This window comes from Dermacentor albipictus, chromosome 1 (assembly GCF_038994185.2).
Source record: "Dermacentor albipictus isolate Rhodes 1998 colony chromosome 1, USDA_Dalb.pri_finalv2, whole genome shotgun sequence".
NCBI classification, from domain to species: Eukaryota; Metazoa; Arthropoda; class Arachnida; order Ixodida; family Ixodidae; genus Dermacentor; species Dermacentor albipictus.
Genome location: NC_091821.1, coordinates 85,197,191 through 85,217,005, shown reverse-complemented (window position 1 = coordinate 85,217,005; position 19,815 = coordinate 85,197,191). Strand labels below are relative to the sequence as shown.

The following is a 19,815-nucleotide window of genomic DNA, read 5'->3' as shown; positions in this document are numbered from 1 at the left end:
GTGGGATATTTTCTTTACTTATAAGATAGACAGAAAACAAGGAAGCATTGGCATCAGTTATTTCGGGCACACTTTTTTCGACATACGAGTATGTTCTTTTATGAAGAAATACAATTGTGCTTGTCCTGACAGTGCATAGCGTTCAAGAATTGGTATGCAGCATCCTTGGCGATAGCAATGCAGTTATTATTCATGTGTTTGATTTCTCAGCAAATTCGATAAGGAGGAGGCCGAGCTGCTACGTGAGACCCCCCGTACAAACTTTCTGGCTACGCCGCTGTCTGTGGATGACGCTTTGTTTGAGTACTGCCTTCAAGCGACTGCATGGCGAATGGTGAAAGCCTCCTTTGCCTCTTGCATCATAATGTCCGCAGTACAATGGTATAACGCGACAAGAAAAGGAGTGCGTCTGGATATTATGTTGCTGCTGCAATGCAAGCAGCAACTTTGCTTCGCGTTCGCTTACGACTACACGCTTCGTCGTCGAATTCACAGCTTGGGTCATTAAAACCGTAAACACTGCAAAAGGCATGTAGCAAAGAGAGCACTGAATTCTGAAAACTTATAAAGTAATAATCACGGAACCTTAGGCTTCAGCCGTAATAAGGTCAAATCACTAAAACATAACGCATCCTTTACATTCTTTTCACTGAGTCTGTTCAAATTCGGGGCAGCCTGCGCAAGTCGGACAATGCAATGCTGCAGCTATATATGGAAGCTCCAGCTCACTGCGCATCGTTGTCCGCAGGCGAGTCACGAATCCAAGCCGGGTCAAAGTGCACACCACTGTCACTCCTTCATTACGACGACACTGGAGCTTTGCTATTTCCAAATCGCATCCTGCGACCGCGAATGCGGCTCAAACGCTGCTTCGCGCCTCGTTTCCGGTGTCGATTCCAGAGTGCCGGAGCCACTCGTTCCCTCTTGTGTAGGCTCGTTTCAACCGGCGGCCCGGGCGAATGAGATTGCCAGGTCGAACTTACGCCATTTCTCGCCTCAATCTTTCTTTTAGTTTGTCTTTTGCTTGACTGGGGCGCAATCTCGTCGCAACTGTCTAGCGTTACCTATATTCGCGTAGTTAAAGGTGCAGGAAGGAGCGAAAGATAAAGTGGGAGCGGGTAATAGGCGTAAGAGAGGAGGCATCGCGTGGCGCTCACAAAGCAGGTCCGACTTCCGTCCTATAAGCCGAGCGGGCACTGCGCAGGCAGGGCCGCGATCGTGCCGTCCGCCCAATACACTGGCGGTCGTGCAGTGGCCGCAGGCGAAGTTCCCAGGACCTTTGACGCCTGCGCTCCTTCGCGCCACCACGCAGGGCGGGTTTCTCTGCGAGGGCGAAGGAAGGAAGCGGAGGCGATAGCCCGCCACTTGTTCTCCTAGCAGACCGTCATTAAGGCGAGGTCCGACTCGCCGAAGTGCATTCACAAACCCGCCTCGCCTTTTCTCTCTCTTCCATAGTGAGGAATGACCGACTCTCGCCGGTCAAACGCGCCCACGTCATCGCGGCTTTGGTTGTACGAAGCGCGCATAGTATACGGCGCCCGCTTTTATCTTCCGCGTGGCCGGATGACGCGCGCAATAAGATCGGCGCGTAGGAGCAGGCGTTCCCTGAATGGACGGCTCGTATCGGCTCGGCAGCAGGTGGAATCTGACGCGCCGGGAGCCCAGAGTAAAGGCAGGGTTTGCGTCTCCGTCATTGCCGAATCAGTGGATTTCCGGTGAAGCCCTTTGTTTCGTCAACTGCGATTTCCGATAACATCTTCGAATATAAGAATGAGAGAAGAAACTACCCTCATGATGGGGCCGGCTGTAATGGTGTCACGATTTTGCCGTTCGCAGAAAGAAGACAGTAAACGCAATGAGGCGCAAGACGCGATTAATTAATGTGGACAGTAGCTTAGACCTACAATACATAGCGCACTTCCAACGTACATGTTTAAAGAACAAATGATGTTCGTATAGATATGTATAAATTAATTTCCCCTCGGCTGTCTCATGGATTTATTGTTTGTTCGTATGGAGGTTGTAACTATGTAACTAACAAAACAGCGAGCCTATTGGGTCCTCTTATTCTTTCCTATAGCCTGTCTCTCGCATATATATGTATATATATATATATATATATATATATATATGTTGCTTCAGCGAACACTTTTAAACAGTGTTAAAAGATGCCTGCCTATGGCAGATAGCACATTTCACTATTAAAAAATTGAAATCCATGATTGACTAATTATCGAAAATTCACTAATTACGTTTCTGATACGTTACCTTATGGGCGGCCCATATTGAAATTTAAGAATTCTAGCCGGGGAGTTCGCTAGGCGGATTCGTTTGGAACGAATTCTCTGGATGACACCAGTTTCGAGATATTAATTCCCGCACTTTGCTGAGAGATGCATTGTCGTTCCAGCTACTTTCTTAAACGTCGTGTTATGCATTGAAGCAGAAAAGTAAGTATACGCCAATACATTTTTTCCGCAAAGTTCGGGAATTAATATCTCGAAACTGGTGTCATCCTGAGAATTCGTCCCAAGTGGATCCGCCTTGCGAACTCCCTGGCTAGAATTCTTAAATTGCAATATGGACTATAAGTAATGAATTAAAACTTAATTATTACATTACTGTTAATTGGTCGATTATGCATTTCAATTTTTTTTGCAAGTATGAGTAGACTAGCTCATTAAGTACAATTATGATATCTGCCACAGGCAACTTCTAAGAAATTTTGAAAGTGTTTGCTTTTCACGTAACTTGAACCAAGGATTTGAGAAAAGTGGTTAGCCGCAACTGAATGAAACCAACAGCGCATGGCTTGCCATCATGCGGCGCTCCTTAGAGTGTTCTTTTTTGTATTCCGCTTAATTAGTTAATTGACTAGGATGAATTATGAGCAATTTTTAATATTCACTTTAGGGCCAAGTGCGTTTCGTGGCGTTGTAGAGGGGATTCAGAAATGGCCGATCCGATTTTTTGTGCCGACGTACATGCTTCGTGGCGCTTTCTTTCCGGCGTTTAAAGATAGCCCGCGAAATTTGAAATAAGACCACGTGACCGCTCCCATGCGCTATCGCATTGCAGAGCTCTCAATCGCGGTTCGTGCGAAAGAACCGTGCGCGCGGACCGTGGCGAAGTGAGTGGCCGCGACTCTGGGCATCGGCTTCTCCGTGCGTCAGCATCTTTGGCGGTGGCCCGCGGAAAGGAAGCACCGTCGTCCCTGGTAAGCGACAGGCTCGACGCACGGTATGGAGCGCTGCAGTACGACAGCGTACGAGCGCTGTCCCGTGGCTTTATGCCATATTTCGCGGGCTTTATTTAAACGCTGAAAAAAAATCGCCGTCACGCAGCATGTACGTTGCCACAAAAAATTTCATTGGTCTTTTCTGAACCCCCCTATACAACGCAACGAAACGCACTTGGCCCTATAGTGAATATTAAACATTTTCATAATTGATTCTAGGTAATGAACTAATGACGCGGAATATAACATTTATTCTAAGGAGTGTCACATGGCGGCAAAGCATATGCCTTTTTTTTTCATTAAGCAGCAGCTAACCACTTTTTCAAAATCCTTGGTTCAAGTTACGTGAGACAGCGGGAATATATATATATATATATATATATATATATATATATATATATATATATATATATATCAGGCTAGAATGGCTTGCGTTAATACTGCGCATTGTTTTGTTCTTGGAAACCTTTACTATTGCATCCACCTGGGCCACGTACTGAAATGTTGTTGGTACTTAGCGCACATGCCACTTTCCGCGACTGAGTTGGCTCAGATGGAGCTTGGCGTATAGGGAAAGAGAAGTTCCACTTGCTAATCCTTCCTTCGCTTTCGCTGTTGCATTCAGCGCACACCTGCGCACAGTTATGCTGCTTGGCGTAACTCTTGCCACCATAATTGTTTCCTCCTGGGTGCAGTTTTTATCGCATTTTCTGCGGTGTGCAGCTGAGAAGTGTTGAACTCTTTGTCTTCTGTTTCCGTTCGACTGCAGAGTCGTGTCTGCTCAGTTGTGAACTTCCAAAGAAAGATGCGTGGATTCGTGGCGTTTGTCCGGAGTCATGGGGAGCGGGCGTCGTCTGTACTGCCCTCAGTTAGAGTCTTTGTCAGTCATGGACTGACCTTAAGAAGTCTGCTAAAACTCCTGGAGTGAGGAATAGAAGCAGTGTACACTTACCCTCAGGCGCAGGCAACGTTGTCAGCATACATTCGCTGTTGTCGCTGTGTATATTCTGGTAATCCCGACACGTTAAAAAGCGTATTTGGTGAACAAAATGTTAAGGCACAACCACAGTTTGCAGCTTTCAATTTTTTTCTGACACAAATTCACCACAGCCACTTTAATTATAGTTAACACACCGGTGACAAGTGCAATAACATCTCAAAGTGCAGCCGCCACGAGAAAACTCAGAAATGTTGGAAATCAATCATGTTCCTTAGTAATCATCAATGAGTTGCTGTCATTTGCAAGTGACATTTTGCACTCACACTCCTTGGTGTGCTCTAATTTCTACTCAACATCGTCTTCAGTCCTTCCAGTATAGCAGCAGCTTTGAGAAGAGTTGTATCGTCCTTGAATATAAAAAAGAAATCAGAGAGAAAATTGATTTAGGCCCGCACTACGCGCATATACATGGTTTTTGCGAAAATGCGTCGGACGGGCATGAAGACAGGGTCCTTCCCACGCCACGATCTAACTCGCTTCGTACTCACTCAATGGTGAGGCGTGAATACCCATGTCATTTTAGGGTGTCAACTAATGGCGTGACAGCTAGTCTTGTTAGTAGTTAATGAAATTCAACGAAATTTATTACGCCACAGAAATTAGCAGCCTCCGCCTTTTACATGCCTGGAAGTTTGTATGATGATCGAGGATGACGTGTTCAAGTCTTGCGTTTGAATCAACCAGCTGACTTTTTTGATCAAATGGTTAGTGTGATTTTCATAACCACTTGTTTAATCACAACCTCAAGTCATTTAAAAATATGCCGCATTATGGTAGAAGGTGTTCCTAGATCCGGCTTAGTTAACCCATTTTCCGTATTTTTGAGTCATTTCAACGATATTTTTGCAGCACCATGCATGTTAGCCCCATAAAGCAATATAAAAAAAAATCACATAATGCCGCAATAATAAATTATTCAATTTTGCCACTCCTATCGACACTGTTGCAAATCTAACATAAATATTGCAAAAACTTTTCGTTGGTGCTCACCTTCGCGTAACAAATTCGTATGAAATCCTTAGCAAGGGGTCTGGCATCCTCACTATAGAACCCACTACCAGGAGTGGTCATCAGCTTCTGAAATGTGTTTAGTTTTGTCACGGTCATCAACATTTATTTGCCGCGTACATCCGCTAAGTGCGAGAACATGATCGAGATAAAAGGTATAAACACCTATCAAATGCCTGTTTCGCATCTCTTCCTAAAACTTCATGCGAATTTTCTGAAGCAATAATAGTGCGATTAAATAAACAGGTGCAGGTCCGCTTTTCATGACACCCTGGAGAAGTGGCATGTATAACTGATTCCTGAGAGCTGTGCCCTTTCTCTACACATTATGAACCGAAATCTTGCACTCATGTTCGGTGTAGATAACAATCTATCGATCGCGCGTTTTTCTTCCTGAAAATAAAACCTTCCATAAGTCTCTTCCAAACGTACTGAGCATTTAGTTTGCCCGCTTTTTTATTACACAGGTTATTTAAAACTGAATCATTACATTTTTGTTAATTAGTCGAGTACGCATTTCAATTTTTCGTGCAAGTAATGCCCGCCTCTTCGAGTATACCAGCTCAAGGACTAGAATTATGCTATTTGTCACAGGCAACCTTAAAAATTTTTTGAAAGTGTGCGCTGAAACCCCCGATATATGGGCGCTCGGCCTGGCTTGCGTCACCACAGGCCTAGAGCCTTCTCGTGCGTCTCACTTATTTTTGAGAGCCCCGTTTTTGCGTACTGGAGCACCTAACGTAACGGAGCTCTATGAACGCGCTATAGCGGCATCTGAAATTATTACCAGCCGCGAGATATTCGTCCTTCAAATGAGCTACGTTCAACATGTCTCGCAATCGACCAGGGAAGCGTTTTGACAAATATTTCCCTGCTGCAATTCCGAAGTTGCAATATGTGCCCTGGTGCATATAAATAAAAAATAATTACTGGAAATTTCATAAATCGTGAGTTGCATGCCTGACTTGTCCAAGTAATGCCTCCGTCTTGCAATAATCTGCCACAAGAGGCACAACATGTCAATCTGGCATACACGACTTTGCAGAAAGCTGTTACAGGTCTAAACAAATACGTCGTATGCAGTGGATATTCACATCAAAATCTATTGCTGTTTTGAGCAAGCTGTTTGCAGGAGTGGCGCGTCTTGGCAAACTAATCGGTGCAGGCCCATACAAAACGCGTTACCGAAGCCCTCTTGTGTAACAGATGCATATAATTTCTGTAAAGTATACTTGCCGCTAAAAGCTTTAAATATTTTTCGCACAGCAACGCCACTGCGAACTGAAACAATGATTCACGCTTCACGCTATAGGGTCAAGCTTATTGCTGTGTTGTAGAAAACGTGCCCTGCAAAGCAACTTTTACAATAACACAATGGTTATTTCGTTCAAACAAACGTAACATGAACGTCAGGGACAGCGCAAGGAAGGAACGAAGGAAGCACTTCGTCCTTTCTTTTTTTTCGCCCCGTCTCTGCGCCATGCCTCACGTTCGGGTACGTAACAAACAACCCAGATAATGATTTTATTAGAGTAAACTTAACAGAATGTAGGGGCTCGCGATAACAAATCCCACAACATTACCTACGTACCTTTTTTCTGAACAACCATTGTGTGAGCAGGTGAGGTTCGTCTTCATTGCCTTGTACCTCCAGTTTTGATGCTTAAACGAGAATAGGGTATATCATCAATACACTTGAGAGTTTGAATTGAAAAGGAGAATAATAATATTAAAAATCAAATATATCCGGCACTTTTATAATATGTGATTAATATACTAACGAGAAGTCCTACAGGATGTTTCAGCCAAGTATTCTTGTCGCAGCAGCAAACACATACATAGATATTAGTTTTCCCCTATTGTATTCGATGATCTGAACCTCCTGTTGAATTCGGAAAAGAAATTTCAATAGAGTGCTCAGACATCATTATTTTTGCTCTCAAAGTAATAAAGACACATTACGTTAATGATTTAATTTAGATGATAATGTTCTTATATATATCATTGGTTTGGTTCACTGTCGGGGTTAAACATTCAAAAGGAGCACAGGGGCTACAGCGATGCCGAATGTACATCCCGTTCTAGCGTGCCTAGTAGAAAGAACGCCCTGACTTCCGCCCGTCTTCTCGCTGGGCGTCTTCCGATTCGGAAGTCAAACCGCCTCGCATACTATGGCAGCATGAAGAACAGTTGGCAGAAAGCTGACGATAACAATTAGCGCACTTTAATAGATGCAGCCGCGCCAGTTCCTTGGGGTCTTGGGCATCGTAGGAAACTCCGCATTCAGCATGTTTTTAAAGTGAGAAGCGTGAGAAGCTGACATGTTTTTGTTGAACAATTACACATGACATACTATCCGGCTTTTTTTATGCTGGAGCGTCCTGTTCCGATTTAGGAGCTCAGAACCGGCATGTCGCTAAATCGCCACAACCGGTTGGAAAAGGGTAATTGCTCAAGCGAATGTGTCAAGTCGCAGAATCGACGGCGGTTATCAATCAAGGTAAATATCCACCTAATCCCCGCATCCCGAGACTATAGCACCGGCTTCGAGATATCCGACCACAAACCTGCAGCAAAATGCACTGGCAATACACTTATTGTTTTCCCAGGAAGCCTTCCATATAACACACTGCGTGACAAAACTATGAGAAACAGCAATGTGCACTGTTGCAGGTCCTGCCATTGAATAAAGTTATGTTCTGAAGGTGGCGTTCTCTCTATTGCAGAGACCCCTCAACCGACCAAGTTACTGCACAAGTGCATGATTGTGTGTTCAAGGAGCGATGTCCTTAATGTTCTTGTTGGTTAAAAATCAGAAGGGTTTTCGTGGTAGTCAAACAGTAACAAGCACTGCGAATTCTGCTTGGAGAAACTGAAGTTGGCGCATTATATTGTACATACTAAAGAGAGAGAGAGAGAGAGAGAGGAAGAAAGATAGGGAGGTTCGCCAGTGTAGGCCGGCTGACTACTCTGTGCTGGACTAAAGGGGTGAAGGGAATGAATGATAGAAAGAGGTAACAACTTAGTGATGACTGCCAGACATGTCGAGTAACTGTAATAAAATTTTAAAATGTAGATTTGAGACGCAATTCTAGTGAGTGGATGAGAGGCCTTATTGATTTCAACAAGGAACAACTACAAAAATGTGGGAAACATGTCGCAACGTACTGCTTCGCTTGACAATGCAGATAAAGTACTTATGGTGCAGAAGTACCAGAATTGCTCGCTATACCTCTGGATCCAGACCCTTGCTTTTGAGCTAGCGCTGAGCAATGGGTAGGCGCGCGATACTCATGCTTCTCACTATGCAGCGAAGAATGCGGCAGTGGTATATAGCGGGCGATAGGCTTATCGAGCAAACCAGCTTGAGCAGTGCAAACCAACTGCACAGCGAGAAACGCGAGTTGCGGCCAACCTCGCGGCGCATGCTCAGAACAGATTGTATTGAACTTGTGCATGCCCTAAGGTATAGAGACAGCGCAAACGCGCGCCTATGAGAACATAGCTACTTTGCTCTACGCAAGTGTACTGGGCTCTGTACGTATACAAATTTTGATTCAGTGGATGCCGGGGTCAAATATACACGAGTTTTGTCTTCTACTCGTAGCACACGCGGTGTTTAAATGTTTATAGATACAGGCCACAATGCCCCGGAATATCCAGGGATGATATACACACAGCTTTAAGCCCTTCCGTACAGTTTGTCATTGCCAGGCAGCCTTCACTAATATTTTTAACAACCACTATTAGTCTGATAATTGTGTTTGAATATGTGAGTACGTATTCAAGCACCACAATTTTCGGCCCTGACTACGGCCGAGATTCCACCCTTGTTAAACAGTGTATTTACGCATTGCTCCTGTTCCAACACAAACACAGGCTCTCAGCAGTAACCCTCACCTAGATTTGATAAGTCGCAGAAAATGTAGTAAGCTCCTTGAGGAACGGTGACAGTCACACCGAGCGATCCGAGCAAGCGGGAGATGAAGTCGCGTTTCTTCTGAAGTGAATAGGACTGCTGGTTCCAATATCCTGTGGGATCTGCCATCCAGTCCATTTGTTTCTCAAGACATACGGCTACTGCTTCCTTCCTCATTGGCAGTGTAAAAAGAAATGAAGGGATGAAAGAAATGAGATCTGCATCAGGCCCATTTACATGACCCAGCAACGACGTGTAATGACAAATCTAAACAAGACATTCATCCACAGGTGGTTCACAAGAAAACAGACACTTGAAAGGATCAACAATGGTCCAACGAAATATGCCTGCTGGGCCGACGTTTGGTGAGGGAACCTGACCACCTTCGTTGATTTCACAGACATCCCCTGATGAATACGTCGAAAGCAACACAAAAGTCGACAAACCTAGCCGTAATGAGAGGTACAAGACTTGCCGAGTAACTATAATAAGAATTGTAAGATTAGCTTTAAGACTGAATTCCAGTTAGTGGATGGCAGCCTTCTTAATTTCGCCGTGGAACAGCCACAAAATGCGGGCAATCTGTCATAAAATATTGCGTCGCTCGACAATACAGATAACGCATTCGTAGAGTGGAAAACTTAGCTTATCTTACTTAGCGTTAGCATTACTCTATATTACACATCAAAAATGTTAACCTTGGATAATTTTCTAACCTATACGTGACCGCTCCGTAAGTTCACAGCTTCGCTGGATGGGGGTAGGTACATGTGAATGGGACACTGCAGTGTTCCCCACCTTGCTATGTCCTTTCAGGCATGTTGCTCTAGACCTGCATGTCGAACTACACGGCGAATTTATGTGCCATAATATCTTATTGCGAACGCATTGGTATTTGTCGGCGTCAGAACATAAGGTACGCTGTACTTCCACTTCTGTTTCAAACACTTCTTTCTTCACCGTTCTGGCGGTGTGCCTGGCAGACTATTCACGTTATAGTCCCTTTGTCTGCTGCAGTGTTCATAGGCATTCGCCTCATTTCTATAGAGGTACTGCAAGAGCGATCGTCAACTGAGCAGTATTTTTGCTTGCTTTCCCTATTAGTGCTTTAAAATGTATAATTATTCACTTTGAAGCACATGTACAAATTGCGCAAACCCGAGCTGAAAGCACAGCCACCCAGTGTTGGCAAAGAAATCGCATTAAATATCAAGAACGCGCGTCGCCCGCTAAACCCATTCAAATGTGTCGGATCCCGATTGTGTTGCGGTGTGCCGTCATGTCTCAAAATTCCAAGCCTGTCTACGAGCCGTTGACTGGCCGCGGTGACGCTTCTTCGGCACAAATGGAATAGTCTACATCCTGGTCAGCCCAACTACCGACGCAACTGGCGTCACTAAAAATGCACCAGCGTCGGCGCCCAATCCAAAACTTTGGCATGTACCAAAGGAAAACCTATGAGAACATGTCAGTCGCATAAAAGAGTATGCAGACAGGGGTTTGTCAGTGCCGTTTTGAACACATTATGCCACGCGGTAGACTTCGGGAAGCTTTTGTTACGTTTCGCCTACGACGCGCGGTATAGCCGGCGCGGATGCAACGGACGCCGGGGCTTCGTTCAAAGCGGCGGACCTTTTGGCCCGTTCGGAGCTGCCGCAAAGCCTCCCCGCCGAGCGCGTCCACGCGTGTTTCAGTGCCACGTGTCTTCGTGTGTGCGTGTGTGTGTGTGTGCCCACGCTTGTCAAAGCGCGGCAGCCGGGGAGAGGAGCTCCCCAAGTGTGAAGCGAGGAGGTCTGACCGGCGCCGGCCCGGCTGATGCGTCACTACACTCGTCCCAACATGTCTCTCAGCTCGTCCGTGCCTCGCTGTCACGTGGTTTCATCCCGTGACCTTCCTTCTTGCCCGCGACGCCGAGAGTATAAGAGCAGCTGCCCCGGACGCCAAGAGAGAGGCTCCGAATTCTTCCGTCGAGAAGCGTGCTCCCCCGTCTCTCCACTTCGGTCGACCTGACCGGCCACTCTTTTGCGATGCTAGAATAAACAAGTTGTTCTGTTAGCAGTCGACTCATGCTTTGCCGGGACCTTCGGATGCTTCCAGTGTGCCCCAGGCCGCCAGGCCAACGCTACCCTTGGGGCTTGCGACCCATTTAAAACAACGGGCGCCAGCGGTCCGATTGCAATAACGGGTGTCAGCACAGAGGTTCCAACAGCTGGTTGCCAGCGGTGAGATCGTGACAACGGAGGCCAGCAGCGAAGATATGCGGTTGACTGTATGCTGAGCAGCACAACGACCATCCGGGAGCAGTGCAACGAGCCCTGTGTGATGACTGGTTGCCTGCAGCGGAACGACTGCGCTGAATTCTTGGCTGCGAGGTTTGGTGAGTGCGGGACTTTCTTCTTCTGAGTTTTGCCAGGCTTTTGTTAGTATCAGAAACAGAGCTGGTAATTGTGGTTGTCGTTGCTGCCGGGTTAGTTTGCGGCAAGACAATAGTAGGCAGTAGAGAAAGCAGCATTCAGAGCAGCCATGGATTTGAAGTCGTTGCGCAAACCGAAATTGTTGGAGCTTGCAAGGGAGTTGGGTCTGGATGTCTGAGACAAACTCAGAAAACCAGAACTGCTGAGGGCTATTCTTGAGTTAGAAGCTGAGGATGACGAGCTGTCGGAATGCCTTGAGACCATTGAGGAGAGGGCAAAAAGACAGGAGCGCGAACTTAAAGAACAGAAAGAGCGAGAGCAACAAGAGAAAGAGAAGGAGCGAGAGCAACAAGAGAAAGAAAAAGAGCGAGACCGTCAACACGCTTTGGAAATGAAGCGTCTCGAGGTAGAGATGGAACGCGCTCGTAATGTAAGTCAGGCACACGGTGCAGGAGAACGAGTATTGTTCAAAATGACAGACCTAATGCGGCCGTTTAAGCTTGGAGAGGACATTGGTTTGTTCCTGGTTAACTTTGAGCGAACGTGCGAGAAGCAGGGGTTCTCTCGGGAAACGTGGCCACAGCGCTTGCTCACTTTGTTACCCGGCGAGGCAGCCGACGTAGTCGCTCGCTTGGAGAGAGAGGAGGCAGAGGATTTCGACAAAGTGAAATCGAGTCTCCTAAAAAAGTACAGGCTGTCAGCGGAGGCGTTCCGTCGGAAGTTTCGGGAAAATGAGAAAGGTAAAAGTGAGTCATATACAGAGTTTGCCTACAGGCTTATGTCAAACATGCAGGAGTGGCTCAAAGAAGAGAAAGCGTTTGGTGACCACGAGAAAGTTCTGCAGTGTTTCGGGCTGGAACAGTTTTATAGTCGGTTACCTGAGAACGTGCAGTACTGGGTCTTGGATAGGCCAGACGTTGGTACGGTGGCTAGAGCCGCTTAGCTAGCCGAAGAGTTTGTGACGCGTCGGGCTCGCGGAGCTAAGGACGGTCAAAAGGGTGAATTTGGCTCCAAGTTTGAGAGGCCGAAGTTCACGCCCATGAGAGCAAAGGGGGACACACGTAGTGCGGATGCGAGTGAAAGCAGTCCGACCGAACGTAAGGAGACGGCGGCAACCGAAGCGGAACGCAGAAAGCGGTTCGAGACGAGGCAAGCGCGCGTGTGTTATACGTGCCAGAAGCCGGGTCACTTTTCGGCGCAGTGTCCGGAAACAAAAACTAAAGTCGTGTTTTTGTCACTATGCAGCACTGACGAGAACATGAAGCTTCTCGAGCCTTACATGCGAGACCTCCTCGTGAACGGGAAAGAGTGCCGAGTGCATCGAGATTCCGCAGCTACAATGGATGTAGTTCACCCCTCTTACGTAGAACCCGATATGCTCACGGGCGAGTGCGCATGGATCAAGCAAGCCGTGGAAGCTCATAGCATGTGTCTGCCCGTAGCAAAAGTGCTTATTGAAGGACCTTTCGGAGCACTCGAGACGGAGGCGGCAGTGTCATCTATGCTGCCCCCCCAGTACCCGTACCTATTTTCGAACAGGTCCGATCACCTCCTGCGCGAGAAGGGGCTTTTGTTTGGTGAGGCTAGCGTTCAGGCCTTAACCAGATCGAAGCTTCGGGAGCTCGCTGGAAAGGCGGTAGTTGCGGGGCCGACGTTGTCGAACAATGAGAAAGGGTCAGAGGCGCAGCAAGCTGATATTCAGAGCACGTCCGAACTGAATACAATTGAGCCTGTAGCGTTGAAGGCACCCGATACTGGAGAGGAAATGCCCGATGCGGGAAAGTTAGAAGAGCTATCTGCAGATTTGCTCTTTGCGCCTACGTCAGACGGACTTAATACGTTGCTAAAAGTCAGCCGGTCGGCTTTGATAGCCGAGCAAAAGAAGGATGGCAGCCTAGAAAACATACGCTGCATTGTCAGGGAAGGTATCACCAAGAAAAATGCTCGCTTTGTGGAAAGAGGTGGAGTCCTGTACCGGAAGTATCTAGACCGCAGGGGAGTGGAGTTCGATCAGCTGATCGTGCCTCAGTGCTACCGTCAGGATCTGTTGCGCTTGTCGCATGGGGGTTCGTGGTCCGGACACCTAGGAGTTAAGAAAACTAAGGACCGTCTCTTGCAAGAGTACTATTGGCCAGGGTGTTTTCGGGACGCAGACCACTTTGTGAAGACATGCGACACCTGTCAGCGGGTGGGCAAACAAGGGGACAAATCGAGGGCGCCGTTGAAGTTGGTACCTATCATTACGGAGCCTTTTAGACGGCTCGTTATTGATACAGTGGGACCTCTGCCGGTAACAGCCACGGGGTACAGACACATTTTGACTGTGATCTGCCCAGCGACAAAATTCCCTGAAGCAGTGCCGCTTAAAGAACTCAGCTCAGTTGAGATAGTCAATGCGCTACTGTCCATATTTGCGCGAGTTGGTTTTCCTGCGGAAATCCAATCAGATCAGGGCACAGTGTTTACTAGCGCGTTGACGACAGCCTTTCTCGAAAGGTGCGGGGTAAAGCTGTTACACAGCTCAGTGTACCACCCCCAGTCGAATTCCGTTGAGAAGCTCCACTCCGTCATGAAGTGCGTGTTGAGAGCATTGTGTTTTGAACATCAAACTGACCGGGAGCTGTGTCTGCCTGGGGTGATGTTTGCATTGAGGACCTGCGCCGCATGCGGCTACGGGGTTTTCGCCAGCTGAGCTGGTGTACGGTCGCTCGCTGCGGTCTCCGCTTCGCATGCTTCGAGAGTCGTGGGAAGGCACGGGCGACGACCCAGTCGTGGTGGAGTACGTGCTTAAGCTCCTCGAACGCTTAAGAAGGGCACAGGAGTTGTCAGGTGAAGCAATGGCAAAGGCCCAGCAGAGGGCCAAAGTTTATTATGATCGGACAGCCAGGGCCCGTCGTTTTGAGGTGGGCGATGAGTTCATGATATTGCGTACATCGCTAAAAAACAAACTCGACGTGCAGTGGGAGGGCCCAGCACGGATTGTTCAAAAACTGTCGGACGTTAACTACGTGGTGAGTCTGCCAGGAAAACGGAAAGCACAGCAAGTTTACCACTGTAATCTGCTCAAACCCTATAAGCAACGGGAAGCAGTGGTGTGTATGATGGTAAACGTTCCCGAAGAGCTTCCGGTCGAGCTTCCGGGACTAGGCTCAGTGACGAACAGGGAAGACACCTTTCAAGTCATTAGTGACTTAATCAGTAAAGCACCGCTGTCGCCTGAGCAGAAAACCGAACTACACCAGCTCTTACAAGAGTTTCAAGGTCAGTTCTCTGAGAGGCCTGGTAGGACTTACTCATGATATAGAACTTACCTCCCCAGAGCCAGTACGATCCAAGGCGTACCGGGTGTCACCCCGCCAGCACGATATTATGGAGGCTGAGGTAAAGAAGATGCTACAGCTCGGTGTTATTGAGGCGGGTGAGAGTGATTATACGTCCCCTTTGATTTTAGTTGAGGTACCGGGCAAGGAACCTCGTCCTTGCGTCGACAACCGCAGGCTTAATTCCATCACTAAGGATCAAATTTATCCGATCCCTAACATCGAGGAGCGCCTTGAGAAAGTTAGTAGCGCTCAGTTTATTTCCACCCTAGATCTTGTCAGGGGTTATTGGCAGGTTCCACTTACAGAAAAGGCTAGTAGATATGCGGCGTTCATTTCACCAATGGGAACATTCCGTCCTAAAGTGTCGAGTTTTGGTTTGAAGAACGCGCCATACTGCTTTTCAAGCCTCATGGATAAAGTGTTGCGGGGACAGCAAGAATTCGCTTTACCGTATTAAGACGACGTAGCGATATTCTCCGCATCCTGGTCTGAGCATATGGCACACTTGCGGGCAGTGCTAACCCGCCTGCGCGAAGCGGGCTTGACAGTCAAGGCTCCCAAGTGCCAATTAGCACAGGCCGAGGTTGTCTACCTCGGTCACGTGATTGGTCGGGGTCGTCGCCGCCCCTCTGAAATAAAGGTGGCCGCTGTGCGAGACTTCCCGCAACCGCGCACGAAGACCGATATTCGGTCGTTCTTAGGTGTCGCCGGCTACTATCAGAGGTACATCCCCAGGTACTCTGATATCGCAGCTCCCCTGACGGATGCTCTAAGAAAAACAGAGCCCCAAACAGTCGTCTGGGACGAGACAAAGGAAAGAGCTTTTAGCGCCCTAAAGAGCGCCCTAACAAGCCAGCCTGTGCTACGATCGCCAGACTACACGAAAGGGTTCGTTGTTCAGTGCGATGCTAGTGAGCGAGGCATGGGCGTTGTTGTGCCATTACCACAAGCCCGGATTCCGAATCTGCAAGATGCAGAATCTATCCTGCGAGCGCCCTAATTCTCCCTTCACAAGTCAAGATGCTGAGCCGTCAGGCAGCGGGTCCTGCGGGAGAAGCGGAGAAGCCTCGGCGAGCCGCAAGTTTGGACGTGTCGGCGTGTGCCAGACAGCCCGGCGCCGCACCTCCCTTTGCCTGGAGGTCACCGCGCGCGCGAACTTTGAACCGGGTGGCCAGCGCGGTCGCTGGTTGGACCCCTCGGACGACCGTCGTGTGCTGACTTTGTATTGGGCCGTTTGAGTGACAATGGTCCTCGGGGATTATAAAAGCAGCGACACGCCGCTCGAAAACAGGATCCGCCAACCCACCGGGAGAGAGTGTCGCTCCCGACTGGGGTGAGATGTGTCACGCGTTTTCGCCGGACGTCGTCGTGCGAGAACAGTCGCGTTTGTTGTGAGCACTCGGCCCCAGTGCCGACCCGTTCATGTCCTGTATGATAACCTGTATATAATGTATAAAGTCCCTTTTGTTATTCTCATCGACGCCAGGCTCGGAGTCTTCGCTACCAACGCTCTGTCACGAAACGGGTGACGAGCGCTACGGGACCACAAAGCCGTAATCGTGGTGCAGCGGTACAAGTTCGTAACACTGGTGGCACCGGTTGGGTGTCGTAACACTGGTGGCACCGGTTGGATGTCCGTAACACTGGATGGCAGCTACGGGATTGACCGGCATCAGCTACCTCGGCGCGGTGAGTGCCTGAAGTTTACCTCAAACACCAGACTTTCTCTGACACAGGTTATAGTAGCTTAGGGAAGGATTTGGTGTTGCATTGTGATAACCTTGTGTGTTTCAAGCCTAGTAAGAGTGTTTTGGAAACCAGGGGATGCTGAGGGGGTAAACAGGGCAGTGTGTGAAATACTTGCATATGTCTTACTAGTAGTGTTATAGTAGCGTTCGGCAGGTATATTCAAAAAGGGTAAACAGCAGGAGGACAGTGTGAACGATGGAGAAGTACAAGGTGAAGGAACTTCTCGAAATTTGTGAGGAGTTGGGCATTGAGTTGGGCTCAACCAAAAGAAAGAATGCGATCCTTGAGGTCATGAGGACTGGGGACGTAACGACTGAGGAAGCCGCAGAGGCCTTGGCGGAAATCAATGAACGTCGGGAAAGGGAGGAAAGGAGAGAACAGCAACGTCGCGAGGAGGAAAAGGAGGAAAGGAGAGAGAGGGAGCGACGTGAGCACGAGCTTAAAATGAAAGAGTTGGAGATCCGAAATAACTCGCCGGCGCCTAATCTAACTTCTAACGGTCCAAGAATACGCGATCAACTTCCACCCTTTGTCGTCGGAGAGGATATGGCCAAATACCTCGTGAAATTTGAGCACGTGTGCGAACGGAATAGCATTGAGCGATCCCTCTGGGCACAGAATCTGTTAGCCTTGCTTCCTGGGGAGGCATCAGACGTAATAACTTGCTTATCGAAAGAGGCGTTTGAGAGCTACAGTGATGTGAAGGAAGCGCTACTGCGGAAGTACAGATTGTCGCCCGAAGCTTTCCGGCAGAGGTTCCGGTATGCAAAAAAGGGTAAGGAGTCGAATGTTGACTTCGCGTTTCGTCTAAAAGCCGACTTGGTGGAATGGCTGAAGGGCGAAGAGGTTTACGACGACCGCGACAAAATTGTCGAATGCATCGCGTTGGAGCAGTTCTACCGTTGCATTGATGAGGATGTCCGGCTCTGGCTGCAAGATAGGCTAAAGGAGGTTAAGCTAAACAAGGCAGCAGAGTAAGCGGAAGAGTATTACACCCGCCGCAGCTTGCACAGCAAGGCGGTGCGCGTAGAAAAAGCTGATAGGAGAGATTGGTTTTCCGGGAAGCCCGACGAACGGAAGCAAATCACGCGTCGCGAGTTTCGGGACGACGAATCCCTTACCAAAGAAACTGTAAGGGAAGGACAGAATGCATCTCAGAATGATGACGATGGTCCGAAACAGCGAAACGAAATGACGCGTTCTTTTGAAAAACGGAAACCGTTAACCTGCTACAATTGCAAAAAGCAAGGGCACATCGCTGCAAGCTGCCCAGAGAGAATTGCTTTTGCAACGATACAGGAAACTCACAAGAACATACGTCTATTGGAGCCCTATGTGCAGGAAATTAAGGTAAACGGCAAGAAGTGCCGAGCACTGCGGGACTCTGCAGCAACTATGGACGTTGTTCACCCGTCTTTCGTCTCCTCGAGTGATTTTATGGGAGAGTGCGTTAGGATACGGCAAGTGGCCGAGAAGGAGAGTGTCTGTTTACCGATCGCAACGGTTATCATTGAAGGAGAATTTGGGAAACTTAACACCGAAGCCGCTGTGTCAGCCGCCCTCCCGGAGCAATTTTCCTACCTCTTCTCAAATAGCTCGGAGCAGCTGCTGAGGGATCAGGGCAAATCATTCTTTGCCGACGTGGCGTACATGGCCCCCACGCGATCCAAAGCGCGCCCGCTGTCGAGGGAACTTGACTTAGCGTCGGTGAGCGAAAGGCGGTGCGGCACACGGACCGATCACGGTAACTTGAGTGGCGAGCAGTCACGGGAGAGGCAGAGCTCGGAGGCTGGCCTAGGCGAGCGGGTCCTGGAGGTGAGTGGGAGTGACGCGTGCAGTGCTAGCCGCGATAGAGACGCGACGCTGCAATTAGGCGACGCGGGCTCCACACTCGCTCCGGTTTCCGCCAGCTGGCAGGAGCAGGCTGCAGTTGAAAGGGAAACTCGGATTCGCGAACAACAGGAAGATTGTTCACTAGCCGATCTGAGGAAGAGCGTCAAACGGGGAGTGAAAAAAAAGGAGGTTTCATTTGGCAAGGAATCTGGCTTATTGTACCGCCGCTACACGGATAAGCAGGGTCGCAAATATAAGCAGCTTCGGATTCCGCGAAAATATCGCCGGGAAAAATGAATGACCTCATTTGCTTCCTCAGAAGTATGTTTTCGGTCCAAATGATTTCAAGGGGACCATTCTATTTGTAATTATTATTGCTGATTAATAATTGTTTCTATTTTGTTGTGTTGTTGATTTGAAAACTGATTGTTTGAGCCTTGTGTGCTAGATCGTACACCTGCCTCTTGTTGCAGCGGGAGCAAAAAGAGGGATAGCGATTTAGTTAGGTTGATTTGGATTATGGCCTTGTCTGGTGTTTGACGGGAGACAGAGGGCACTTGTTCGTGTTGGGTGTTGCCTTTTGCCGGTCGGTTTTGCAAGCTGCAGAACGACCAAGCGGGACCAGTGGCGAGAAGCAAGGTCTTAGGAACGACCCGAGCGGAGCTGGTCAAGGTGCCTTGGCGACGACGTGGTGAGCAGAGCTCCTGTCCTGGCGAGTCGGACCTGGGCACGTGAAGTTACCTGGCGTCCCGACACTGGACGTGAACTTGGACGAGCCTGACGAACGTGCGCGCCTGGCATCCGAGCCACGTGGAGGCAGCTCGTCTTCCCGGCGCCTTATCTGAGGGCGGGGATGCTGTTGTGCCATTACCACAAGCCCGGATTCCGAATCTGCAAGATGCAGAATCTATCCTGCGAGCGCCCTAATTCTCCCTTCACAAGTCAAGATGCTGAGCCGTCAGGCAGCGGGTCCTGCGGGAGAAGCGGAGAAGCCTCGGCGAGCCGCAAGTTTGGACGTGTCGGCGTGTGCCAGACAGCCCGTCGCCGCACCTCCCTTTGCCTGGAGGTCACCGCGCGCGCGAACTTTGAACCGGGTGGCCAGCGCGGTCGCTGGTTGGACCCCTCGGACGACCGTCGTGTGCTGACTTTGTATTGGGCCGTTTGAGTGACAATGGTCCTCGGGGATTATAAAAGCAGCGACACGCCGCTCGAAAACAGGATCCGCCAACCCACCGGGAGAGAGTGTCGCTCCCGACTGGGGTGAGATGTGTCACGCGTTTTCGCCGGACGTCGTCGTGCGAGAACAGTCGCGTTTGTTGTGAGCACTCGGC

The 19,815-nt window shown here is 48.8% G+C and overlaps 1 protein-coding gene across 1 annotated transcript in view; it reads right to left on the bottom strand.

Annotated features, from left to right (window-relative positions):
- Positions 1-4,315: 4,315 nt before the first annotated feature.
- LOC135896217 (kynurenine--oxoglutarate transaminase 1-like) overlaps positions 4,316-19,815 on the bottom strand; it is a 131,873-nt gene continuing 116,373 nt past the window's right edge. The window contains exons 12-15 of the mRNA XM_070535071.1: positions 9,147-9,333; positions 6,838-6,908; positions 5,229-5,315; positions 4,316-4,585 (exon numbers count right to left, since the gene is read on the bottom strand). Coding sequence (XP_070391172.1) covers positions 4,517-4,585; positions 5,229-5,315; positions 6,838-6,908; positions 9,147-9,333 — 414 coding nt within the window. The 3' untranslated portion in view covers positions 4,316-4,516. The remainder of the gene's footprint in view (positions 4,586-5,228; positions 5,316-6,837; positions 6,909-9,146; positions 9,334-19,815) is intronic.